The sequence below is a fragment of the Podarcis raffonei genome, chromosome 17 (genome assembly GCF_027172205.1).
Source record: "Podarcis raffonei isolate rPodRaf1 chromosome 17, rPodRaf1.pri, whole genome shotgun sequence".
NCBI classification, from domain to species: Eukaryota; Metazoa; Chordata; class Lepidosauria; order Squamata; family Lacertidae; genus Podarcis; species Podarcis raffonei.
Window position 1 is genome coordinate 7116819 of NC_070618.1, and position 27697 is coordinate 7144515.

At 43.6% G+C, this 27697-nt stretch overlaps 1 protein-coding gene across 1 annotated transcript in view; it reads left to right on the top strand.

Annotated features, from left to right (window-relative positions):
- Nucleotides 1-25358, top strand: part of B4GALT1 (beta-1,4-galactosyltransferase 1) — a 47068-nt gene extending 21710 nt beyond the window's left edge. Inside the window, exons 3-6 of the mRNA XM_053370525.1 lie at nucleotides 17996-18183; nucleotides 19321-19443; nucleotides 22890-22994; nucleotides 24508-25358. Coding sequence (XP_053226500.1) covers nucleotides 17996-18183; nucleotides 19321-19443; nucleotides 22890-22994; nucleotides 24508-24643 — 552 coding nt within the window. The 3' untranslated portion in view covers nucleotides 24644-25358. The remainder of the gene's footprint in view (nucleotides 1-17995; nucleotides 18184-19320; nucleotides 19444-22889; nucleotides 22995-24507) is intronic.
- The last annotated feature ends 2339 nt before the right edge of the window (nucleotides 25359-27697 follow it).

A 27697-nucleotide genomic window follows, 5' to 3' on the forward strand; every position in this document is an offset into this window, starting at 1 on the left:
AATAGCCTCTTGAGTTTGCAAAAGGAGCACGTGCATGCTGTCCCTTTCTTTCAGACACGTCGTGGACTTTTTGCTGAGTGAATTGTTAAAAACGGTTTTGCGGTGTGTAATGCCTCATGGTTGGTTTAACTCTGCTAGCAACAGGAGTGTTGTGGAATTGTGCAAAATTGTGTAAAAACAAAGAAAGTTTAGGAAAGGTTTTCCTCACCCTTGTTGCGGTATTATAATATGCTCAGCTAAAGATTCTGATGGTTAAGGGTTCCTTCGTATAATACATTTTACAACACTTAGACTTGGTCATGGTATATGAGCTCCTGGGGATCATTTCCTTCCTTCATATAGAAAACAAAATCTATACAAATCTAATTTAGCTACCCTTCAACTTTCCTCCTCTCCTTTCTGTGGCTATTTATTTTATATCTTTTTATTACTGCATATCCGATTCAAATATATTTACAAACTTTCCCTTATCTTCCCCTCTAAACAAGAAATTTAACAAAAAGGAAAAACGAACGAAGAAAAAAAAAGGGTGAATTAAGAGAAGTGAGGGAAACACTTAGCTCATATTAACATACATGAAAAATAACCATAAATATATCTATATTAATTTAAACAGATAGATCTATGCAGTCCAGATACGTATCCACACAAAGTTGACATTTATAAGAAATGTGTTCAAATTATAATTTATATTCCAACCTTTTTCAAAAGATCTCGGGGCGATGTACAACATTAAGAACACATTTTGTAGAGCCTAATAATAAAAACATAACACAAAGCATAACAATAGACAGTATGATAATAAAATGATGTAGCAAGGTGAGTGTATATCCTTCTGATTTTAATATTTCTGTTTGCTAGATCTGAGCTGTGTAGGGTCACTTGGCTGAATAAGCCTCTTTGTACTTTGATGCTAAAACAGTGGCAATAGGTTGTTGGTACAGCGAGAGAAGCCTATAGCCTCCCTTGGCTACAAGTTGCCCAGACTGAGGGGATGGCTGTGGATCTGTGAACTGTCTGTGTCCAAGGCAGCTGTCTACCAGCTCCATCTGGTACGCTGGCTGAGACTACAGACTGTCTCCCCAGAGTGGTGCATGCTCTGGTTATCTCTCATTTGGACTACTGCAGTGTGCTCTATGTGGGGCTACCTTTGAAGGTGACTCAGCTACAACTAATCCAGAATGCGGCAGCTAGACTGGTGACCGGGAGTGGCCACTGGGACCATATAACACCGGTCCTAAAGGATCTTCACTGGTTCCCAGTACATTTCCGAGCACAATTCAAAGTGTTGGTGCTGACCTTTAAAGCCCTAAATGGCTTTAGGGCATCTCCACTCCCATCACTCAGCCTGGACGCCAAGGTCCTTCTCCAAGGGTCTTCTGCTGGTTCCCTCACTGCAAGAAGTGAAGTCATAGGGAACCAGCCAGAAGGCCTTCTCGGTAGTGCTGCCCATCCTGTGGAATGCCCTCCCATCAGAAGTCAAGGAGATGAAGAACTACATTACTTTTAGAAGACATCTGAAGGCAGCCCTCTATTGAGAAGTTTTTAATGCTTGATGTTTTGCTATGTTTTTATATATGCTGTAAGTTGCCCAGAGGGACGCGGGTGGCGCTGTGGGTAAAACCTCAGCGCCTAGGACTTGCCGATCGTCAGGTCGGTGGTTCGAATCCCCGCGGCGGGGTGCGCTCCCGCTGCTCGGTCCCAGCGCCTGCCAACCTAGCAGTTCAAAAGCACCCCCGGGTGCAAGTAGATAAATAGGGACCGCTTACTAGCGGGAAGGTAAACGGCGTTTCCGTGTGCTGCGCTGGCTCGCCAGATGCATCTTGTCACGCTGGCCACGTGACCCGGAAGTGTCTTCGGACAGCGCTGGCCCCCGGCCTCTTAAGCGAGATGGGCGTGCAACCCCAGAGTCGGACACGACTGGCCCGTACGGGCAGGGGTACCTTTACCTTTAAGTTGCCCAGAGTAGCTGGGGAAACCCAGCCAGATGGGTGGTGTATAAATTATTATCATCATCAACAACAACAACATCCTTATTTATAGGACTTGTAGCACTGGATTGGTCATTTTTGTGTCACCTGAGGTCCCAAGCCAAAGGATTTGGGAGTTGTACAACGATTGCAATTGGGACTGCCTGCAGTTCCCTTCTCTAGCCAGCAGTCTTGGTTGATCTGTGAGGTACTGCAGAACTTTTAACTGATAGGCTTGTATTATAATGGACTATACTTAGTTCTGTTGCATTGACTGAATATCTATGACATTTAGTTGCATTTTGTTGTACTTTGAATGAGTTTACACATTATATTGAAAATTTTAGTTGCCTCCTCTAGTTATTATCACACGGGGTTTTTGCTTGCCTGCTCAGAGTTATCTCTTAATGTCTTCTTTGTCTTTGTGCTGAGCTTTGGGGAAGCAGAATGCACCTGGTTTTTTTTGGTGTGTGTTTTTTTAGCTTTCTTAATCTTCATGAGCCAAATTGATGTTTTTTTCATGTGCCAGTTTCATAGGGTATGTACATCTGCATAACACAACCGTCTCATACTTTTCCCACAGAATAACAAATAGTTCCAGATTCGGGGCACTTTTTTTAGCAGTTTAAGCAGGTTTCGTTTGAATGAGATTTCAATAAAGCAGTTATGAAATTACACTGATGACCTGGGGGCAGGTTGTTTGTTAGCTTAAGAGACAAACTTCATTGTTGCCATCAAACATATAATGTGTGTTTCCCCATTTGGCTCTCAAAACAACAAGCAGGAATGTTCTCTTGCAAAGTAGAATAGCCTGTTTTTAATATTGGTTTATGGCATCTCATCTTCCCTCTTGCTTTATTGCTCAGGGATGGGACCCGATTTCTCAGCAATGGTTATGTTCTGGGATTGCCTATCAGTTTCAGCGCTGGCTGTGTTGGGGAAATCCAGGACACCCTTGGTTCTTTTCTTGGGATGTTGGCAGGACAGATGATGGTCAGTGGTACATGGACCACTGCTCTGCTCAGGATCATTGACTAGTAGAGGAGTCCAAAATGGTGGCTTAATTTTTCAAGACATGCTTCTGGAGGTCATGCGGTTTGAGTATCGCTGGGACATACATCTGATGGGGTCTTACTCTTTGCCATCTGATACCTACTACAAATGTCTTAAGAAGGCAGCTAAAAAAGCCAATGCAATTCTGGGCTGCATCAATAGGAGTATAGCATCTAGATCAAGGGAAGTAATAGTGCCACTGTATTCTGCTCTGGTCAGACCTCACCTGGAGTACTGTGTCCAGTTCTGGGCACCACAGTTCAAGAAGGACACTGACAAACTGGAACGTGTCCAGAGGAGGGCAACCGAAATGGTCAAAGGCCTGGAAACGATGCCTTATGAGGAATGGCTAAGGGAGCTGGGCATGTTTAGCCTGGAGAAGAGGAGGTTAAGGGGTGATATGATAGCCATGTTCAAATATATAAAAGGATGTCACATAGAGGAGGGAGAAAGGTTGTTTTCTGCTGCTCCAGAGAAACGGACACGGAGCAATGGATCCAAACTACAAGAAAGAAGATTCCACCTAAACATTAGGAAGAACTTCCTGACAGTAAGAGCTGTTCAACAGTGGAATTTGCTGCCAAGGAGTGTGGTGGAGTCTCCTTCTTTGGAGGTCTTTAAGCAGAGGCTTGACAACCATATGTCAGGAGTGCTCTGATGGTGTTTCCTGCTTGGCAGGGGGTTGGACTCGATGGCCCTTGTGGTCTCTTCCAACTCTATGATTCTATGATTCTATTCTAAGGAAAATGCTTATCACAATTTGTTCAGTTAAACTTCTGACTTGTCCTTTAAAATTTTTGTTTGCTTCAATCAGCATAGGTTGGGATGTGAGGCTATTTAATTGTGTTTCCTTGTGGCTGAATGAAGGTTTCTAGTCCTTTTGCTAAGGAGTCATTTGTGCAGACATAGAGATAAGTTTCTATGGGGTAAGTTGATGGCACCCTGATCCAAAATATGCTTGAGTTGGAAAGAAATTCTGTTGACTTTCACAGAGCTTACTTACAAAGGTTATTGGCTTTCAGGGCTCTGATGACATTCTGCAAAAAAGAGGCTATATAGTTTGGAAAGAAAAACAGGGGATGGTGGATAACAGTAAGCATACACAGGCTAGGTGTGTACAGAGTATAATTGTGCCGCTGCTTTTCCCCATTATGCTGCAGAAATCATACAAAAGTTAGCGAGCATCATGGCCTAATTTGTCACTGAAGCATTCAGTTAACTTCCTTAAAGCAGTGTTAGTTTTGTGTGCATCAAGCAACATTGACAATGAGCCTAAATTATCCAGATGGTATTTTTCTTGGGTTATGAGGAGCTTTTAAAACCTGCTAAGAAAACGTTCTTATTTCTTTGCTCTCTTGACAAATGCTTTCTCTCTCTTTCTTTTTTTTCCTCCCTTGTCTGTCCTTCCTTTGCATCCATCCATTCTTCCTTCTCTTCTTCCTTCCTTCTAGGGGGGAAAATCTTACCTTTCTCTTGTTAAACCTGTCCTATAGCAAAGCAATCGCTGGAGCAAGGAGAGTTTGTATGTGAGCGATTGATTCTTACTCCGTCTGCATCCTTCTGTACTCTGCATCTGGTAGGAAAAAGGAAGGAAGGAAGGAATGCTGACCACGCTACTGCTTCAATGGTAACGTCCCACCTCTTAACTTCCGGTGCAATGCAAATTCAAACTTGAATCTACTGCAGGTTTACCATTGACTTTTGGAACCTCTGAAATGTATTAAATTGGGCTGAATAGTGAAATGGAGATGGGTGGAGGTGGGGGTGTGTGTGATGTGAGAATATGTAAAATGGAAGTTGGGCCGCTGGAGCCAGTGGAAAAAACTGGATGCTAATTGACCCCTCTCTAGTACGCAACTTGGCCCACTCTTTTTAAACCATGGTCATGCTGGCCACATGACCCGGAAAAACTGTCTGCGGACAAATGTCAGCTCCCTCGGCTAGTAAAGCGAGATGAGCGCCGCAACCCCAGAGTCGTTCTCGACTGGACTTAACTGTCAGGGGTCCTTTACCTTTAAGTTGCTTGCTATGCAGTCACATCTCAATGGTGCACCTGCTCTCTGTTTGTTGCACAGTATTCTGGCTGAGATGATTGCTCAGTGGACACTCAACAGCCTGGTTTGCACAACATACTAAGCTATGGTTTATAAACCATGGTTTAGTTAACCATAGCTCAAAATGGTCCAAATGGGGCGCTGCAACTTAACTGTAGGTTACAAATTATGGTTAGCAGGCGCTTGTTAACCAAGATTTGCAGTCAGTTTATAAAAGTTGGTTTACATTAACTTTAGCTTATAATTAAGCTATAAAACAGGCCTGTTCTACAGCACAGAGATTTGCTTTTGGGCTCCATCTAGCTTTGAAATTGCATTGACTTGTCTGACAAGGAACTCTTGTGGGCCTGCCAGGAAACTCCTGCATTATAGGGTTTACATAGCACTTACACCACCGGCCAAGACCTCTGCATGCATTTGAGTGTGTTGTCGAGCAGACTTAACAACCTCCTGAGGCAAATAGTTGCAAACAGCAACCTGTTTTTCAGGGACGCTCCCCCATAATAGATAGTCTTCTCACTGGACAAGCCTTGGTGAACTTCTGCGAACATCGAAGAGCCCTGGAACACAGAGCGAAAAGCATTAAGCTACATTTATAGAAAGAACAGAGCAGCTATTTACTGGTTAACTTAAGAAATCTGCGTCTGCTGTTGCAACTTCCTAATGCGATCATAAATGAGAGATTTAATTAGCAAGGACATGAACTCTCTCCTGCAAAACAGAGGCAGGATGGGAAGCCTCTAACTTCTGAGCTCTGCCAACCTCAAGGAAGTAGCAACGTCCAAGTCTGAACTGAACTCGCCAAGCTTGCAATGCCAATCTTACGCTCTTCATTCTTTGTTAGATAATATTTGTGCAGGATAATTAATGCGCGCCAGCTGTTGCACATGTTGCCATTTTGGAGCAAAGAGCTCTCTGTGGGATTGGCTGACTTAGGAGAGCCAACGGGATTTTTGTCTGCCCAGACTTGACAGAAACCTACAGCTGCTGCTCCAGGCAGACGTCCAGCTGGCTCTCTGAACCAACTGGTATTTAGTTTGAGGCTTCGTATTTGAGGAGCGCAGTGGAGGTGTGTTGGGTATCCTCAAAATGGTGTCTGTACAGTAACTCTTGCAGTCAGCTTTGCTGATTTCTAGTGATATATAATATATAGTGACATAAAACGCTGAGGGCTTGTCCACACTCTCACTTGTCCTGTGCTTTAGAAAGGTCCAAGCGGTTTTCCATTTGCCCCTTGCTAACCACACCACCCCCACTGGAAAAACCCACTATTTAGCGTGAAATTGGAGCAAGCGTCAATCCGGAGAAAACCTGATTGACGGTTTGTTCTCTTTCAGCTGCTGTTGGCATCCTTTTGTTTCAAGTGACAGAGGAGTGTGCCCTGTGGGGCAAAGTCAAGCCGCGGGAGAATAACAGTGCTGGCTGAGGCTGGCAACGTGTAGCTGCTACCTCCTGCGTTGTTTTTGCTGGTTTAGCAGCACTGAAGCACTGAGCCAGTGTGGTGTAGTGGTTAAGAGCGGTGGACTCGTAATCTGGGGGACCGGGTTCGCGTCTCCGCTCCTCCACATGCAGCTGCTGGGTGACCTTGGGCCAGTCACACTTCTCTGAAGTCTCTCAGCCCCACTCACCTCACAGGGTGTTTGTTGTGGGGGAGGAAGGGAAAGGAGAATGTTGGCCGCTTTGAGACTCCTTCGGGTAGTGATAAAGCGGGCTATCAAATCCAAATTCTCTCTCTCTGGGGCACAAGCCTGGGCAGCATGTATGGAGTTCCTGGGTTGCCCAGATGACAAGACCCTGTTCTCGGACCCACTGACATGGTCCAAAGGAAAGCAGGGCAATATGTTTGGCACCAGCTTGGCTGCAGGAGTTGCTGGAAGGAGGTGTACAAGGTGCCATCCAACCATCTTAGGGACTCCCTCGCCTGGCTTAGCCGGCCAGTCGAATCCGTTTCCCAGGGTGTGTCTGCTATCACATGCTGACAGCTTTTAGGAGCCACAGGTGAGAGCGGAGTGCAGGTTGGGGACCAAAGGTGGACTAACTACCCCTGAAGGAGCACAATGTGCCCCCCACCAGAGGTACCACCCCTCCCCTAAAACCCCATACAAGTTTTCCTGTGCGAAAGCAGCGGGGCAAGCAAAGTTGTGGATGAGACTTTAAACAATTAAGAACTAGGAGACCCTTCTTCAGAGGCAGTGTAGAGATTGTGAATTTTAATCTTTGAAGGCAGGATGCTTAGCCAAGTCCTCTTTTTGCTAGTTGATTATTTTAATCATTCAAATTACTATTTATACCCTGCTTTTTAGCCCTGAAAAGTGTCTTCCTAGTTAGCAAACGAAGAGGGAGTGCTGATAATACAAATTCTCTTAACTTTCGCCGAGCAAAAAAAAAATAAAAAAATAGAGATGTTTACTTGGGGCTGGAATTTGTGTGTTGACTTCAGTATTGTAATATATAAATAGAAAATGCGCTGGGAAGATGTAATAACAGAAATAAATGCCATCCTAGTTCATTAAGGAGCTCAAATTAGGTCTGCTTTCTGTCTTTTCGGGAGAGAACTCAGGGGTGATGTCAAAATGTTGAGTTGTGTTCATGTTGGGGGTAGCTAAATTAATGATAGCCCAATACTGGAAGGAAGCTGTTGGTTTGAGTAAAACTAAATGGTGTAATTAAGTGTGGCATTTGTTATTAATGGAAAAGTTAAGAGTCCCTTCTCAATCTCTGTGTGCATTTTTTGTTATTAAGACTCAGGAAAAAGGAAGAGAGAAAAAACACCCACATTTTTTCTGACTTTCCCTCCCCCCTGTGGGTTTGGTCCTTCACATCTCTCTTGGGGTTAAGGGACTGTTTGAAAGGGCTGGTTACCTAGCACATACCACTGGGCTTGACAGTTTTCCAAAACTCTGGGACAAGTTCTTCCCTTGTGTCCCCGCAGATGGAAGATAGAAAAGTGATTTCTTTGTTGTTACCCCTATTTCCACCCCCCACCTCCCCAGGTCTACCAGTCTTTCTTCGACCAGGACTTTAATCTTTTTCTCCCTCTGCCTTTTCCTTGCCTGGTTAAATTTGCAAAATAAGAAGAATAAGAATGACTAGAGCCTCTGCAAGCTGTACATTGGTTCCAGATGAAGTGTTTTTCCCCCCTAAGGAGGCATGTTTCACCATACTCTGCTGCTGGCCAAACTAGATATTCTGTGGCTTTGGGAAGCTGGATCTCTGCCAAACCTCTAAAAAGCAGTGGGGGGGTGCAATTTTGGAGGGAAGAAATTAGGCGGCGGTAGGATCCACCCAGTCTCTCTCAGAGGTCCAGCGAGGCCTAGGCCACTTCCAGCTTTTGAGAAACACGCAGAAACAAAATAAGGCACCAAAAAAAGAGTGGTAGGTTTGGACACATTCAGCATGGTCTACGTTTGTGCCATCAGAACTGATCTGTTTCTATTTATTTCCCTACGTAAGGGAGCTTTTAAGTGTTTAATGCTTTATTATGTTTTTATATATGGTGGAAGCTGCCCAGAGTGGCTGGGGCAACCAGTGGGGTACAAATAAATTATTATTATTAATTATTGCTGACATTTACAAACCGTCTCAGTTCTTTAACAAAACTATATCTGTTAACAAAAAAAAAATACCGTATTTTTTGCTCTATAAGACTCACTTTTTCCCTCCTAAAAAGTAAGGGGAAATGTGTGTGCGTTTTATGGAACGGATGCAGGCTGCGCAGCTATCCCAGAAGCCAGAACAGCAAGAGGGATTGCTGCTTTCACTGCGCATCAATCCCTCTTGCTGTTCTGGCTTCTGAGATTCTGAATATTTTTTTTCTTGTTTTCCTCCTCCAAAAACTAGGTGCGTCTTGTGGTCTGGTGCGTCTTATAGAGCGAAAAATACGGTATATCATATATTTTACCAAATATGTGAAGGGGAGTTAAGTGGCTGGCACAGCTGCAACTGTCCCAGATATGTTGTCAAAGGGTAGCAGATGATGAAACCGGAAAAATAAGTAAATCTTTCCTATGTAAATCTTCTCTTGCCCAGCTGAATGCCAGCTTTGACCTGCTTTTAATATTTACATCTTCTTGAACTGTTTCCAAGGGTTCAGTTTGTCTATGTTACATACATGGCAGGTGATCAGCTGACCCAAAACCACCTGACCAAACTTGGATGGACTGCAAATGTATTTTGATTCTGCAGCCCACAGCAGAAGTTGTGTGTGCTGTGCAAACAGACAATGGCTCTGTTGCTTCTGTATGGAGTAGATGAAATTAATATGCAGCTAAATTTGGGCAACACAATTTTGGACTGTTCCTCCCCCCTCCCCAAAAGGAGGAGGTCAGTGCAAGACCCAAGAGGAACCTTACTGCTGTCTTGTCTTGAAAATAGTTTTAAGATAGAGTTTTATTTTCTCGGTTCAAAACTCTCTCCTTATGTTCTGTTTCACTTCGTCAGGTTTCAGCGCTGTGTCCAGCCTCACTTCTCCATTTCTTGTTACATATGAACTAGCAGATATTCTGTTTCCTAATTTTTTTCTGTGTTGATTTTGCCTCAGGAAAGAGCCTCTCACAAAGCAGCAAGCAACTTACCCCAGAACATTTTAAGCCAAATATTTTGTACTTTTTAAAAAAGGAAATAGTTCAAATTCTGACCCAAGAAACTGAACCCTGCGACCTGTATACATTATGCAGATTTAGTAGATTTTCATACTTTCAGGTTTTCCCCCACCTTGTCCCCCAAGCTCAGAGCCTTTGTTTAAAAAACAAAAACCTGTACTTCATAGAAGTACTGTCGGTGCCAGCAAAAAATGGCAGCAAAAAAGAGGTGACAGTATTCTTTATTGGTGAGTGCCATGACCAACCCCCCTGCCCTGCTTATCTGTATAATGCTTATTTAGGAAAAAAGGAAAATTGGAAGTGCAAACATACATTTACATACACATGTATATACTGTATTTTTTGCTCTGTAAGACTCACTTTTTCCCTCCTAAAAAGTAAGGGGAAATGTGTGTGCGTCTTATGGAGCGAATGCAGGCTGCGCAGCTATCCCAGGAGCCAGAACAGCAAGAGGGATCGCTGCTTTCACTGCACAGCGATCCCTCTTGCTGTTCTGGCTTCTGAGATTCAGATTTTTTTTTTCTTGTTTTCCTCCTCCAAAAACTAGGTGCGTCTTATGGTCTGGTGTGTCTTAAGGAGTGAAAAATACAGTGATTACACACACAAAATTACAACATGGTAAAAAACAATATACTGAAGAGTATTTCACCTTACATTTCAGTGAATGTATTTGTGGTTCAGAATAGCTTTTGGTTTTTTTACAGTAAAATCCTCTGTAGGCCCTATTGAGTTCCGTTGAGCTTGCTTTCTCAAAAATTTGTGTTTAGGGTTGCAGCTTAGAATTTTGGTAGCTTTTCATCCAGCCATTTAGTTGACATTCTACCGGGGCTTGGGGACGCGGGTGGCACTGTGGGTAAAAGCCTCAGCACCTAGGACTTGCCGATCGAAAGGTCGGCGGTTTGAATCCCCGCGGCGGGGTGCGCTCCCGTCGCTCAGTCCCAGCGCCTGCCAACCTAACAGTTCGAAAGCACCCTCGGGTGCAAGTAGATAAATAGGGACCGCTTACCAGCGGGAAGGTAAATGGCGTTCCGTGTGCTGCACTGGCTTGCCAGATGCAGCTTGTCACGCTGGCCACGTGACCCGGAAGTGTCTTCGGACAGCGCTGGCTCCCGGCCTCTTAAGTGAGATGAGCGCACAACCCTAGAGTCTGGCAAGACTGGCCCGTACGGGCAGGGGTACCTTTACCTTTACTTTTACTACCGGAGCTTAATGGTTCTCTAAATATCTTTAGGACCTTGAACCCACCCAAAGGTTTCTTTGGCAAGAATTTAACATTGTTTCATTATAACCTTGTTGCATTTAAATAAATTATAAAGGTGTCAGTTCATTAAAGCATACTCAAGATATGGAAGTGTACAGAAGTGAAAGTTGGTTGTCTCTGGTGAGATGGCTTCTTCTTAAGTGCATGTGAAAAGGAGGAGGATGTACATGAAAAGGCTTTTATATCCGAATCCTTTGCTCAAGGCACTTGGCTTGTGATTTCCTTCCTGCAATTTTTTTCCTATGGTTATTTATTGCCCTGGGAAAAGAGGTGGGGGAAGTTGGAACTAAGACAATTCATTCAAAGAGGGGATTAACCACTAGAAAACAATGCCAGGGAATCTGTTAGACAATCTTGGTTTGTTATGTTTAAATTTCCCTAAAAGGAAGCGCAGTCAGCATTAATAAAGATTTTTAATAGTGCATTTCCAATATACAGAGAGCTTCATATACACTAAGGCAGGTTCTTATGAGCAGCCAAAGCTGCAATGGGGGCTTCATTAAATCCACCAAATGAGTTCATGGTTTGTTAGTTATTTTTTGTTGATTTTCAAGATGATTATATAAAACCAAACCTATCTGCTGTTACATTGGTGTAGGTGAGCACTTCATACAGTATTGTTATATATTATATAACTAAAGGGATGTGAGACAATTGCCAAATTGTCTGTGTGCATGGTCTATGATATCCATATAGATTTGGCTATTTCTGGCAAAGATATGCACATATTTTGATCCATGGTAAATTGAATAAAGTCCCACCATACTGCACTAAAATACGTATTGTGGTTTTGCTTTACCCTGTATCAATCGTAGATTGGACATTATCTTCTCTGAGATTACAACAGACCAAATGTTCTTATGCCAAAGTTGTATAGACAGGTTGTCTAACTCCTTCCTGTGCTGTACTCTTGAATTCAAGGATGAGATGAGATTTTACCAGAGGTCTTCTGAACTCCCCCTCTTAGCTGCCCACCTTAGTGGGGAAAGAGGAGAGGGCCATACAGGGATACTACTTTGGGCAGCAATCAAGTCATCTTTGTGTTTAGTTCTTCCACAATCTACATCATTTTGTTAACCCTTTTTATTTTTGTGGCCATTCAGCAAGGGAGCTGGGGACACGGAGACCCCCGGCAGCAGGCAGGGCAGGAATCCATGTGTGGGGGTGCCTGGCTCGCACCCCCTCAAAATCATGCACTTGGGGCTACACACACACACACACCCGGTCCTCCCCACGCTCCAACCCTGTAGTAATCTACTAAATGGACCAATGTTCTGATTCATGATAAGGCACATACTTCCCGTGTCCTATGAAGTTATCTTAAAGGTTTTGGTAGGACCTGTTGTCTCCCACTGTACACATTTTAACATAATAATCCTCATCCAGCATATCTTAACTGTTGTATTTTATCCTATAAGTCACTTCTTGTGGGGGGGTGGGACGCCAACACAACTAATAAATGTAGTACAGTGGTACCTCGGGTTAAGTACTTACCGTATTTTTTGCTCTATAAGACGCACCAGACCATAAGACACACCTAGTTTTTGGAGGAGGAAAACAAGAAAAAAAATATTCTGAATCTCAGAAGCCAGAACAACAAGAGGGATCGCGGCGCAGTGAAAGCAGCAATCCCTCTTGCTGTTCTGGCTTCTGGGATAGCTGCACAGCCTGCATTCGCTCCATAAGACGCACACACATTTCCCCTTACTTTTTAGGAGGGAAAAAGTGAGTCTTATAAAGCAAAAAATACGGTAAATCGTTCTGGAGGTCCATTCTTAACCTGAAGCTGTTCTTAACCTGAAGACCACTTTAGCAAATGGGGCCTCCTGCTGCCGCCACACAATTTCTGTTCTCATCCTGGAGCAAAGTTCTTAACCCAAGGTACTATTTCTGGGTTAGTGGAGTCTGTAACCTGAAGTGTATGTAACCTGAAGCATATGTAACCCGAGGTACCACTGTACTGTAGTAACAAATCTCTCCCCCCCCGCCCCCCCCCCCGTGTGGTAACCAGGCAGAAGGTTGTCCTCTCAAAAATGCCTAATTATTTCTGAACTGAATGTTACTCTGCTGCTACAATTAAAAATCCTGTTCTGGAGAGTGTACATTTAAATAGGCTTTAAAGAGGGTGAAGAGGGATGCGGGTGGCGCTGTGGGTAAAAGCCTCAGCGCCTAGGGCTTGCCGATCGAAAGGTCGCGGTTCGAATCCCCGCGGCGGGGTGCGCTCCCGCTGCTCGGTCCCAGCGCCTGCCAACCTAGCAGTTCGAAAGCACCCCCGGGTGCAAGTAGATAAATAGGGACCGCTTACCAGCGGGAAGGTAAACGGCGTTTCCGTGTGCGGCTCTGGCTCGCCAGAGCAGCGATGTCACGCTGGCCACGTGACCCGGAAGTCTGCGAACAGCGCTGGCTCCTGGCCTCTTGAGTGAGATGGGCGCACAACCCTAGAGTCTGTCAAGACTGGCCCGTACGGGCAGGGGTACCTTTACCTTTAAAGAGGGTGAAGACCTAGCAATACAACTGTACTGTCACGAAAGAGAGAGTTGCAAGATTGTCACGATAAGCCTTAAAGGAGAAAGAGCACCTGTCGTCTCTTCAGTAGGGCTTCTCCTGTCCTGCAGCACTTTCTAATGCTAACCTTGAATGCTGGCATGAATTGTGGTTTCAGTGTTATCTGCATTGTTATCAGTGTTTTTCTGCATGGAACGCCTGTTTGCTTGATATGAGGTAAACATAAATTATTAGCTGAGCACACACCCACCCAGCAGGTGTTTATTTGGAAACTGTGAGAAGTCATGGAAGCTGTGGTTCTACATTTGTCCTGCTGTTAGGATCTTGGATGGGTGAATGCTTGAGGGGTCATTATTACAAAGCTTTTCTGTCCATAAAGGTTCAGTGCCATTTCACATAACCCAACTGGGATTGTTGCTTTCATGTGTCTGGACTTGAGCCATGCCGATAGCAAACGGGCTGTGAGATTACGCCACTAAGGTGAACAAGTGCACACTTGCTGATAACACTTTGTTTTGTTAAATTCATCTCCTGCCCTTCTCCTTTCTGAAGACTTGAGAAGTAACAATTTCAAAGGGATTTTTTTCCTTCCAGTAGCACCTTAAAGACCAACTAAGTTAGTTCTTGGTATGAGCTTTCGTGTGCATGCACACTTCTTCAGATACATTCTTCAGATGTGCATGCACACGAAAGCTCATACCAAGAACTAACTTAGTTGGTCTTTAAGGTGCTACTGGAAGGGGAAAAAAATTTTGTTTTGACTATGGCAGACCAACACGGCTACCTATCTGTAATTTCAAAGGGGAAACTATAATATAGAATATTAAATTAATTTAGCAGTTACATAGAAATGAGAGAGGCAGTGTCAGGCTGGACAGACTTTAAGCTTGCAAGGTCTACGTTGCTTTTACTTCAAACCATGAAGTCCACCCATTAGAGCCAAACACTGGCTTAAAGAAACAGCCAGCATGCACTTTGAATTAAGGAGCAAGGCACCTTGGGGTCATTTCAGCCCAGGATTTTCTTTTCATTACCAGAACTGAGCTCACAGGCCTTTACTCAAATATCCATTCACAGTCCCACCCCCCAGCTTTCTCCATTTCAGTAGCCCAATCTGGTGATGGAGTTGCTTTTGTTAATCAATGGGGAGCGAGAAAGCCTTTGTGATCTACTGCAAATTACCCAGAGATCTACCAGTAGATCCTGTTTTACCTTTACCACTCAGAGAGCCACTGTCAATCAATGTGCTGAGCTAGATGGACCAAATGTTCTTACTCCCACACTAGGGAGCCAGTGTGGTCTAGTGGTTAAGTGTGGTGGACTCGTAATCTGGTGAACTGGGTTTGATTCCCTGCTCCTCCACATGCAGCTGCTGGGTGACCTTGGGCCAGTCACACTTCTCTGAAGTCTCTCAGCCCCACTCACCTCACAGAGTGTTTGTTGTGGGGGAGGAAGGGAAAGGAGAATGTTAGCCGCTTTGAGACTCCTTTGGGTAGTGATAAAGCGGGATATCAAATCCAAACTCTTCTTCTACTTAGTAGGCAGCTTCCTATGTGAGTAGTGGATAGAACATCAAATCCCACTTGGCCATGAGGTTTGCTCTCTCTCTGCCTTACCTACATCCACTATACAGTTGTTGGGGGCTAAAATGTGAGACCCCTCTAAAATGTGGTCAGTTAATCTCTGTTTAACCCTAGTAAGCTGAGCACCAGGTCGGTCTCATAGCATTTATGAAAATTATTCTGGCTTGGAATTTGCTAGACAAGCATAATTTTTAGAACAGTTTTCTCTACACTTTTGGAAGCAAAGCAATTCCCTTATATACTTCTGAAATACTTGCTCATGAGAAACTTTTCTTGAATGAGCATCACATTTTAATTCTCCTTTCTTACAATTTGGCTTTTATGTTTCTGTAGTAATCAAGAGCTGCTTTTTTGTGTGTGCAGTCGGCCCTAGCTGGTTTTCCTGAAGGGTTAATTAAAATAAGAGAAACGTGTGGTTTCAGCCATGTCCTAAATTGTCCTTAAATTGGCAAGGACACTTTTTAGTTTCGTTGAGTTAAGGATTTAAGAATCCTGGAATTCTTGCCAAGTTTGTAAACAACTTCATTATATTTGAAAGTCAGAGCAGAGCAGATTACAATTTAGAAACTCTGAAAACAAACTGACAATACATTATTGCAGGAACCATTTACTTATTAAAATAGCTATACGAATAAGGTATATTTAAGAGCACTTTCAGGTATCTTTGTCTCCCTTGTATTGCATTAAAAAAACAGTATGAATTACATGAAAATTAGGGAACTCCCAAAATACAGCAGCATTCTCCTGTCCCAATCTTTTAAAAACAAAAAACAGGCTTTTCCTTGTATTTCCTCTTATGAGTCTCCACAGGCCTTCTTGCTTATTACTTTGGTTCCAAGAATAATATCCCAGAATGAAACTGAGAACTCAGCGTCCTTTCTCTCCTGCTTCACTTCCTACGGAGAGAAGCTTTACTAGCTACCTTCTAATCTAGAAGATGCCATGTTTTATTTTGAATGTGGGATCTCGTCAAGTACACAACTAATCCTAAATCAAGGACCTCAGGAAGGTACCACTCCACATAACATCATTTATTGTGCTCCTCAGAAGGAGTAACACTTTTACACACATATATAAATATAGTAATAAGAAGCACAGCTGCATCAGATGTTCAGTATTTGTATTGAGTGAGATCCAAATTGCCTCCAATATCTTCCTCCTCTTCTATAGGACTAAACCCTTTTTATACACGTTAGGTACCACTTCTAACCTATCACTTACTGGGAGGAAATGAGTCCTTATCAATTTCCTATACAGTGGTACCTTGGTTGAAGAACAGTCCTGTTTATGAACGATTCAGTTTTCAAATTCAGCAAAACCAGAAGTAGTGTCTTGGTTTTCAAACTTTACCTCGGTCTAAGAATGGAATCTGAACATTGGAAGGGCACCGGCAGCGGGAGACCTCATTAGGGAAAGCACACCTCGGTTTAAGAATGGTTTATGTTTAAGAACAGACTTCCAGAACGGATTAAGTTCGTAAACCAAGGTGCCACTGTATTAGTACAGTGGTACCTCGGTTGTTGAACAGAATCTGTTCCACAAGACCGTTCAACTTCCGAAACATTCGACAACCGCAAAGGGCAGTCAGCAAAGTCGATGGAGAAAAAGAAAAAAATGCAGTGGAAGTCATTCAACTTCCAAGGCGCATTCGAAAATGGAAGCAGTTACTTCAGGGGTTTCGGCGTTCGGGTTCCAAGACGCTCAAAAACCAAGGTACCACTGTATAACTGTAGCTCAGCAGCCAACCAGCTCCCTAACAGACTGGTTTCAAGTACAGTGCTAGCTTTGCTCTGCTTCATGTTACCTAATTTTGTGCAAAGGAGGGGTCTGTGTGTGGCCTGCCCGTAAGAAAGCAATAGGCCAGAGCAGTTCAAGTGATATTTCCAGGCTCCTACAGAACCTTCTGGGTTAGAGTTGTTCAGTGGATCTCAAACCATGATGGGAGACAAAAATGGGGTCACCTGTGAACTTCAGAGAGAAGTCAAGGCCTTGAATAAGGAAAATAAGCTTCTTACTGACATTTTAAAAAATCATAAATCTTTTCTGAAGCTGATCTCTCTCACACACACTCCATATCCCATAAATGAGATTGGGATCTGGTGGAATCAGCTGGCTGATACATTTTTTGGCGTCACTGGGGCGTACCAAAATGTAAGTGGTTTATAAGCAAGGTTCTGGAGCGAGTGGTTGCAGACCAGACAAGGTTTAGGCTTGGTTTGGGCACAGAAACTGCTTGGTCATCCTGTATGATGTCCTCCGTCAAGAGAGAGACAAGGGGAACATGTCCCTGTTAATTCTTCTTGACCTCTCAGTGGCTTTTGATATCCTTCTGGAGCGACTGTCCAGTTAGTGCAGAATTCAGTGGCCAGGTCACAGAAGCAAGACGGTTTGAGTATATTACACCGATCCTGGTCCAACTGCACTGGCTACCTATTAGTTTCTGGGCCCAATTCAATGTACTGGTTTTGACCCATAAAGCCTTAAATGGGTCAGGACCGCAATTCCTCAAGGACTGCCTTTTTCCATACGAACCTACCCGGACCCTGAGATCATCTTCTGAGGCCCTTCATTGTGTATCTCCTCCTCAAGAGGTCCAGAGGGTGGCAACACAATAACAGGCCTTCTCTGTGGAAGAGAATATTTTAGGACGTTGGAAAGCCGTGAGATTCCTTACAATGATAGGGACTTGGTGCATATGATTTCAGCCTCTCCAATGTTTCAAGAGAGGTCTGTGTGGAATGCAAAACAAGCAAGACCCTGGAAAAAGCATGTTTCTTTTGGGTTGAACCAGCTGATCATAATTTTAAGCTAAACTGAAGAGAAAAACATGGTGAATGAAACGTTTGAGAGAACTCTGCCACCCGCATGTCTACATTACTGCTTGTGAAGGGGCAGGCCTATAATAAATAGTAAATGTTAAGCAGCTTTTATTGACTGTGCTTAATAGCCCTTCTTTTTCTTACATTAGGGTGGAGAAGCAACATTTAACCGTGCAAAGCTTCTGAACATAGGCTTCACAGAAGCTTTGAAAGAATACGATTATGACTGCTTTGTATTCAGCGATGTTGACCTAATCCCTATGGATGACAGAAATATATACAAGTGTTACAGTCAACCCAGGCACCTCTCTGTGTCGATGGATAAATTTGGATTCCGGTAAGAGATCAATTGCTCACATTTATTCAATGCTAGCAAAAAATCACATAATAATAGCATGGCTGTTAATATCAAGAGTGGATTAATGTTAGCAACCTGTATCCAAATTGGCTTGCCCACTCTGTACTTGAATTACTTATGTTCCAAAGTAGCCTACTTCCCTCTTCTCTGAAATTGCTCTACTCTCAAATCTGTGATCTGTTTGCCTAAAGTTTATTTTTATTTGTTTATTTAGATACTTTAATTACTGTTCTTCAGCCAAGAGGCTCTCAGAACAGTTTATATAAAAAATAATGATGCGTTTTTAAAACAGCAACAACAGTAAAACCATTTGCCTTGTGGGAAGCAAGGGCTGAGGTCCATTTTAGACGTAATGGGGAAGCCTTGTTTCCCGTAATATGAATGAGCTGCTGTTTTCCTGCACTCACTTCTCCTCTGGCACTTGACAGAGAAAAGGGAAAGGGAGTAGAGGCAAGATCATCACGGCCTGAACATATAACAGGAAATTATGGTTTATTGTCGTGGCTGAATTAGGCCTGAAAATGCTTGCAGGTTATGTATGCAATTTCATTAGGAACAAGTTTTGGAGATATCAAATGGGCTGTTGCTATATTGGTGGGAAGATGATTGCCTGAAAAGTGAAGTCTTGAGGTGTGTAATGTGCTAAGTACAAAAAAAAAAAGAATTCTGATAGCTATGCAGTTATTACATTCTGCTGTATTTCTGATAGGGCAGAGAATGAAAACCAGTTGCTTTCATTTAGTGCAATAACAGGCCAACTTACCTGGGGTGGGGGAAGGGTTTGAGTGAATTCTGAGCTTACTACATCCTGATCTTTAGAAACATAGATTATTCTCTTTAAGGCATTCAGGATTTTGTGTGTGTGTTGAAGCACATATTTCTATGGCATTTATTGATGTTACATTTTATAATTGCTTTAATGGAAACCACCCAGAGTGGCCGGGACAACCCAGTCAGATGGGCAGGGTACAAATAATAAAACACTTGTTGTTGTTACTGTTCTTATTAATGCAATTATTAATACTTTAACTTACAATCGCAACTAGACGAGCAATCCTAACGTCTTGGTGATAGCAAAAACTATTTTTTTTAATGACTTGCCTTTCTCTCTTTCAGCTTGCCTTACAATCAGTATTTTGGAGGAGTGTCTGCTTTGAGCAAGGAGCAGTTCCAAAAAATCAATGGCTTTCCCAATAACTATTGGGGCTGGGGTGGTGAAGATGATGACATTTATAACAGGTAAGGCTCCTGTGTCTCCCAATTAATATAGATTTCTTTCGCTGTTTAGAGAAGGAGGAGGAGAGAGGGATTGCTCGTCTGGCAAACCGAAATGTTTGAATAAGCAGGACATTCGTCATAGTGTGACATTGAATCCCATTCCTTGTGTGCACTTACTATAGGAGGCGCTTCTTAACATCCCATAGTTGACCAAGAAAGTGGCTGCTTACAAGCATGTGCCAGAAATCCCGCTGGCTATGTAACCTTTCCCCAGCTGCCACACCTGCCTTCCTGGCTGTGACATTAGCAAATAGCTTAACTTGTTTGTATTTCAGCTTGAACTCCAGACATTAGCCTGCAGTGTCTGGTATCCAAAGAGGGCCAGGGAATGGAGCTCCTCCATGGTTTCCCTTTTCTTCCTGGCTCACTGTCAATCGGAGCTGGCAGAAAGCAGGAGATCCTGGGACAGTCTGCTGCTCTCCACTGCGCTGGGGTCACTGTTCTCCTTGTCTCTTTAGCGCCGCTCACTAAACTGCAGAGCAAACAAGAGTCTGTCTTCCCACTGTCAGGGTCAAGCCTTTGGCAGCCAAGTGTTTCCATTCAGGCTCTTTGAAAGCTTGCTTCCTCTTCACTAGTACTGTAGGGAAGTATGTTCCTAGTCTTTTGGAAGTTCCAGGAAGTCTTTACATAGTAATGCCAGGATGTCCATGTCTTCGGTGGAGTAGAAAAAGTGGGGAGTATGGATTGCAGGCACAACAGTATGGGAATTTATTTATTTTTTTAAGATATAATTTTTTATTAGTGTTTTTTTTAACATATCATTTTCAACAGTAATTAAACATACTTTTACATCTTATTCAAATTTTTGACTTCCATCCATCCTGTCTGAAAATTTCCCAATCTAATCTCTCAGTATACATTTCTTATCTTCCCTATTACATTTCAAACTCATAACCAATATCCCTGTCTTTTTCTACTTTGTAACACTTCGTATATTTCTCCTTACAAAACTTCTTGTAGTCCTACTAGCGTAATTTGTTGGTTACAGTTGCTCTTCAAATAATTCATATACTTCTTCCAATCTTCTGTAAATCTCTGGTCCCGCAGGTTTCGAATCCTTCCTGTCATTTTGTCCAATTCTGCATAGTCCATTAATTTCGTCTGCCATTCTTCTTTCGTCGGAATTTCTTCTTATTTCCATTTCTGGGCTAACGATACTCTTGCCGCAACAGTATGGGAATTTAAGATGCCTAAGTCTTAAATGCTTTTTTAAAAAATGTAGATGGTGTTTTAAGAATACTGTCAAAGGAAATGAATTCACTGTTTCGTTTTCTCAAAATAAAGGTACTGGGGCTCTGGGAACCCTGGCCAGACTTCCTACTCTTTTAATTCTAAGTGTGCTGAGCACAGGATGTTGGAACTGTCAGAAGCCAAAGGAACTCTGATCATGCTCAGAAGTATCCTTCTTGTATATTTTCATTTCATTTAAAGAACGGGCGTTCCAGTAATGGCAGAGGGCCGTGATGCTAAACGTTAAGCCAAATGTTAACTCTGTTAAAAGTTAAAAGCAGAGTTACAAGACCAAGAGTACCTCCTTTCCCGTTTCCCCTGTTGCTCAGAAACCTGCTTTTCAGCCCTCAAGCCCTTTATTGCTAGGCTGAAGACATGTTTTCAGCTACTTCTTATTTCAGTGCTCCTTAAGGTGAGCCGTTCTTGACATGAGAAGGTAAACAGCTCTTGACAATTATTTATTTAGTTAGTGCCACTTCTACCCCCCTCACGCCCATAGCTGAAAAACACAATGTAAGCACAAACGTTGGGGAATTGGGAAAAATCGTCCAACAAAACTAAAAGTCAAATGAAATGGGTTGTACAGACTAAAAGCCAGGCTGAACTGTAAGAGTTGGGGGGCAGGCATGGAGGCTTGTAGGCAACCCAGAGCAAAAGCATCCGGACTCTTGCTTAAAGGAAGAAAGCCCCCAATTCCTTTTGGAAACGGTTCCATAGTTGAACTGTTTTTACCACTTCCTAAACAGCAGTACACAAACTAAACACAGTGCCCCGGACGGTGACTGTGTACACACATCCGAAGCACACTTTGCCTCTCAAAGAATTCTGGGCACTGTGTTTTGTGAAGGGTCGCTGGGAACTGTGACTCTCTGAGGAGTAAACTACAGTACCCAGAATTCTTTGAGGTGGGGAGTACAGTGGTACCTCTGGATGAGAACAGGATCCGTTCCGAAGCCTTGTTCACATCCAGAAGCGAACGCAACCCATGTCCGTGCTTCTGCGCATGCACAGGTCGCGACTCGCTGCTTCTGCACATGTGCATGACGTCATTTTGACCGTCTGCGCATGCGCAAACGGCGAAACCCGGAAATAACGCACTCCGTTACTTCCGGGTCGCCGCAGCGCGCAACCCAAAGATAGTTACCCGCAAGCTACTTCGACCCGAGGTATGACTGTGCTTCAAATGTGTTTTAAAGGTATAGTGTCTACACAGGCAGTGTCTGACTAATGTGGAATAAACAGTAATACTGCTTATGACTTGGAAACCACAGTTTTGTTAGCATGGCAGGAGCCTTTAGTGTGTGTGTGGCAACATAACTCTATGCCTACCAGAAGGAGATAATAGCCACAACATTTCTGCAACAGATATCAAGGCCCTACTTCCTAGGCACAACAATTCTCAACCTTATACGGAGTTGGAATATAAAGCAGGGCCTGACTAGGGAGAGGCAGTTTCCAAAATCCATGGGGCCTGGTCTGGGAAGAGTTTTGAGAACATAAAGGACATAGCATTATGGAGCAGGGGACAGGCAGAGAACAGTTTGTTGAACAAAAATTGTTGTGGAAGCCTTCCAAGAGTCTTGGCACTTAATCTGTATTTCCTGATGCTGCAGCTGCCAAATATCTCTTGGATTACTAATTATGACTGGGGAAAGTTACATTAGAATTTGCATTTTTAAGAAGATATTGACTTCTTTCTGGATCAGCCTTCAGCCCAATACAGTGAGGTAGTGCCATCAGAATTCACAGGGATTGAACCATCATGTAGACAGAGTAAACACTGATCTATATATCTCATTTGTATATCTATATATACTTGTGAAAGTGACTTACCTAGGGGTATCGCATTAATTACTGTGCTATAGATAATAATGAGATAAGTGTACTATAAACTTAAAGCGAAATAAGTGATAACATTATTTCCCTTTCATTTGAAAAACTACTTTCAGCTGGACTTATGTTTTGTTCCATGGGCATCTTTTAGGCAGGGATGAGGAAACTGTGGCCATTTGTATGATGTTGGACTTTATAGTACTCTTGACCATTAGCCATACTGGCTATACCAGGGGTGTTCAACAACATCTGGAGGACCACATGCTTCCCATCCCATTCCTGGTTTAAAGCATGGCCGTGCTTTTATGTAACAACAAGCCTCTCTATTTGTGTGCCTTTTGCAGGATTGTTTTCAAAGGCATGAGAATCTCCCGCCCAGATGCTGCAATTGGGAAATGTCGGATGATTCGCCATTCGAGAGACAACAAAAATGAGCCCAACCCACAGAGGTAGGTCCTTCTTCATTGCATTGTGTACAAACATCTTCAAACGGTGGTATTGGGTGGCAGCCAGTGGTCTCTCTCATGCTGCTAGCGGGCTTTATGATCTAGCAAGGCTTCCTTCAGTGGGAGGTGATTTCCTCCAATTTCCCCCCTTGCAAGCTCCCATACTGTTCAGGAAGTTCCTTCAAAGCAGACCTTGGAGGCTCACAGGGGGCAGGAATTCACAAAAAAATAAAAATTGCCTACCTTGATTTCTGAAAATGGTAGCCGTGACTGGGTGAAAGGAGCTTTCCGTCAGCATGAAGGGTACCATTGGATACAACACGTCCCCATTTTGCTGGCTCTCCTTTTCTTTAATTTACCGTATCTTTCGCTCCATAGGGTGCACCTGGCCATAGGGCGCACCTAGTTTTCAGAGGGGGAAATCAAGGGGGGGAATGATTTCCCCCCCCCCCAGCTCTGGGAGCAGCGGACAGGCTGCAGGCAGCCTGTGTGCTGCTCCCAGACCTTCTTCCTGCTTTTGCGGGAGGTGGGGGAATTCCCCCATCTCCCGCAAAAGCCCACAGGAGCCACGCACCCTTTAAGGAGCGCACAGTTCCTGCGGGCTTTTCTACGAGGAGGGAGAAGGGACTGACGTGGCCAGTCAGTCCCTTCTCCCTCCTGGGGAAAAGCCTGCAAGAGCACACGGAGCTTGTGTGCGGCTCTTGGGGGCTTTTCCCGCCTGCCTCCCCCCTGCATTCGCTCCATAGGACGCACACACATTTCCCCTTGCTTTTTAGGAGGGAAAAGGTGCGTCCTATAGAGCGAAAAATACGGTGAATGTCTAACAGTGAAGTGACTTGTATGGCCTGCTCATACTTAGAATTGGTTGCTGGGGGGAGCAAGGTGAGGGGGCTGTCTTTTTACAACGGAAAGAGTGTACAGGTGAGGGGTAAATAACCCTGCCATTCTCTATCTCCCTCTCCCTCTGCTCAGCAGTTCGAATATTTTCCTCTCTAGCCCAGCTCCACCTCAGCATCGGAGCTGAGCTTGGGAGAGAAAGATGCTTGAACTGATAGTTCACAAGGAAGTAATTTGGGGTGAGGGTTCTGTTGTCTACCTGCACACCCTTTTGATGTAAGAAAGCGAAACTACTCCTCCTCTTTTAGATGTGAATGAAGCAGGCACACGGGTGGAAAAGTCTGCTCCCTGCCATCGTGTTTACTCTGGCTTCTCGGCTCTAAGCCAAATGGAAAAGCAAGAGATTGTTTTATGCCCCTTTCCATCCCTGAGTCCTAACTCTTCCTTGTGAAACTTGAAAGCTTGCGCCGCATCTTGAAACTATTAGCTGGTTCAATAAAATACCGTCTCCTAGATTTCTGTGTGATATCAGCACAAATGTTTATGTTAGGTTTGAGCATTTGGGACATAAAATATTTTGTTCTCTTCGTATTAGCCCGAATACCCTTTTGAGGAGGCAAAAGAAGGTTCTATTTGCAAATGGAGATTTCCCAACAGTGAATCTCTCTTGTTCTTGCAGGTTCAACAAAATTGCTCACACAAAGGAGACGATGAACTCTGATGGCTTAAACACTCTGAAATACACAGTAGAAAGAACTGAGAAATTCCCATTGTATACAAAAATCACAGTGGATATAGGATCACCAAAGAGCTAGCATGCCAGAGGTGCAACAGAAGACTTGGAGAACCCTAAATAGGGGCTGCTCATCCTATCAGAATTTTATCCCTGCTGTTTTATTACAATCAACATGAAAAAAAAGGATGCCTTATTTTTGCCATTCTGAGGCCTTTCAGTGGACAATTAAGAATTTTAATCTCAAAACTCTTGCTATGTGTGTCTCTCTTTTAAAGTTTAGAACTGTTTGTAGGAGTTCGTAAATATGTCAATTTTTCAGGGAATAGTAGTGACATATGGGCAAAATCCACTGGGAAGTTTTGCTGTGCTAGCCCCATAAGAAGGTCTGAAAGCTGCCTGAAGGCACCATCCATCCATTCATGTGGTTCCTCTGTGCCTCAGTGGGGCTTGCGCAAGAGAGTTGCATCGTGGACGGTGCCCATTGCTTACTGCAATGTTCTCCACTATAAATAGCAGTAGCACAAACTTGGGAAATACTTCTGCTTTAAAATGGATGGTGTATTATGCAATTATGGGTCATTTCCCCCCATTCAATTTTAAAATTGGGCAATGTTTATGAAAATTCAGTGCTTGTGGTTACCGTATGAAGGACTGAAAAATGCTGCTAAAATTGCTTTTGAGTTTACCTCCCTCTTTTGATACAGCTCCCCATTCTTGCAGACAGGATTGTTCTTGTCTTCATAGGTATTGAAACACCTAAAAAGAAAAAAGAGGGAAGAGAAATAGGATTATCAGGGGGGGGGGCTTCGATTCTGTTCTGCTGGCAGAGGGAATTTTAATATCTTGGGTCTCTTTTTCCTGAAAAATGTCTTTGCGTGACAAAAATATTTAGGCTCTGACTCTGAGAGCAAAGTTCTCAACCCAGTTATCTGTTTGACGTGGGTTTCTGTCCACCACAGGGAAAAAGCACGGTGAACTGGACTGCACAGTATTTGTTTGAATCCAAATGGATCTTTCTAGCCTCCTTGAAGTTGATCTTGAAGTTCTCCTTCTGTCTTGGGGAAAACTGAATGGTTAGAGAGATCCCAAGTTGAAATACGCATGCTATAGTCCGGAGATCATGCAATGCTTTCTCCCTGCAGTGAGGGAAAGAGGTAGAGGGGCAGAATGCAAGCTTGAGACTCGGGGCCAAACATATGAAATGTGGCCCATGGACACACAAAAAGCATGCCGCGTGCATTTTGCCCTGTTAAAAATTCACTTGCTCACCTGAGTCAGTCCATCTGTGTGTAGTGTTAGCATTCCTCTTGTCAGCACACTCAGCCTCTTCTTGATCACTGCCAAACTACTGCCACACTTGAATGAATGGGCCAGGTATTGCTCAAGGTAAGTGCTTCACAAAGCCTGAGGAGCACTACCTTGTGTATTGGAAGGTCAGGCAACATTCAGGCAACAGTTTGCGGTATGGGCTTGGCTCTAGAAGCACACAGAGTAGCAGTGTGTGCAGTGCAGCCAAAGATTTTGCAAGCCAACGAAGCCCATTTCCATTTGTAAGGCAGCGGCACCTATGCAAATAGTTGGATTTCAGGGAAGGCGCAGCAATAGATAGACTAAGGACCTGGGGTTCACTAAATAAACAGAAACTCTATATGAAAGCACCTTATTAAGCAGTGAGTAGGAATTTGCCACTCTTTAGGAGGGGGGAATTGGCTGCACTATGCAGCTTGGGCCTAGGCTGCCTCTGTAGTATGTATCAGTGGATGAACCATTGACTTGTGATATAACTCCCTTGCTTGAGGTAAGTGGGCCTACAAAGTGTCATTGTCAATGATGCCTGTAAGTCCTTGACATTGGGGGGTTTGGAATGACTTGCATAAGAACCATTTCTTGATTGCCTTATGCGTGTATGCTGAATTTCATATTCCTTTTTTACTGTTACAATGCAATCTGTTTCTCACTGAGGAATGGCAAAAGGTCTGTAATTCTGGGTTCATAAGGTAGCCTCTCTTTTAAAAAAAAAAAATTTTGTCAGATACGTTTACTATTCTAAGGACTAAATACTGTATAAATGTCAAACAAAAAAATTACTTTTTTTCTTGCAGTGTTGTATGTTAAAACGTGAAATTCGCTGTTTTTAATTTTTGCAACATGTTATTGAAAAGTTTGCAGGGGGTTGTATATAAAACCTAATAGCATGTTAACACCATCAATACAAGCTGCAGGCAAAGTCACATTTAAACCAGACTAAAAAGGGGGTTTTAGGGACGCGGGTGGCGCTGTGGGTAAAAGCCTCAGCGCCTAGGGCTTGCCGATCGAAAGGTCGGCGGTTCGAATCCCCGCGGCAGGGTGCGCTCCCGCTGCTCGGTCCCAGCGCCTGCCAACCTAGCAGTTCAAAAGCACTCCTGGGTGCAAGTAGATAAATAGGGACCGCTTACCAACAGGAAGGTAAACGGCGTTTCCGTGTGCGGCTCTGGCTCGCCAGAGCAGCGATGTCACGCTGGCCACGTGACCCGGAAGTGTCTGCGAACAGCGCTGGCCCCCGGCCTCTAGAGTGAGATGGGCGCACAACCCCAGAGTCTGTCAAGACTGGCCCATACGGGCAGGGGTACCTTTACCTTTAAAAAGGGGGTTTGTGCACTTTGATTTGTATAAACCATCCTTGTGATGTTGGTGTGCTCCTTAAAAAAGTGGCCTTTTTAGTATATTGCTTGAGATAAAGACATCTCCTAAAATATTTTTGTGAATTCTCAAAATATCCATCTGGATGCCTTTGAAACTCAGGTCCTGTTTAGATGTTGTGTTTTCTCCCTGCCCTCTCTGTGCTGTCTGTGTGGAGAGGTGACATGATTGCAGTGCTGTTAGGTTACAAAATTTAGAATCATAGGCTCGTAGAGTCGGGAGGGAACTTCTTCCAGAATGTCAGAATCTGTGTTTATAGCATCAGGCATGCTCAAAACCATTCACAGGACCTTCTTAGGACTCCATAAATGAATGAGGATGGGCTTTAACTTCAGCTTTCTGCTGCACAGCCTCCTATTTCTGTGGAGGCACATAAGTCAATTCACCTCATTTTATGCCTTGTATATAGAAGCATAAACAAGGCAGAGACTTGCGACACCTTATAAAGGCGAAC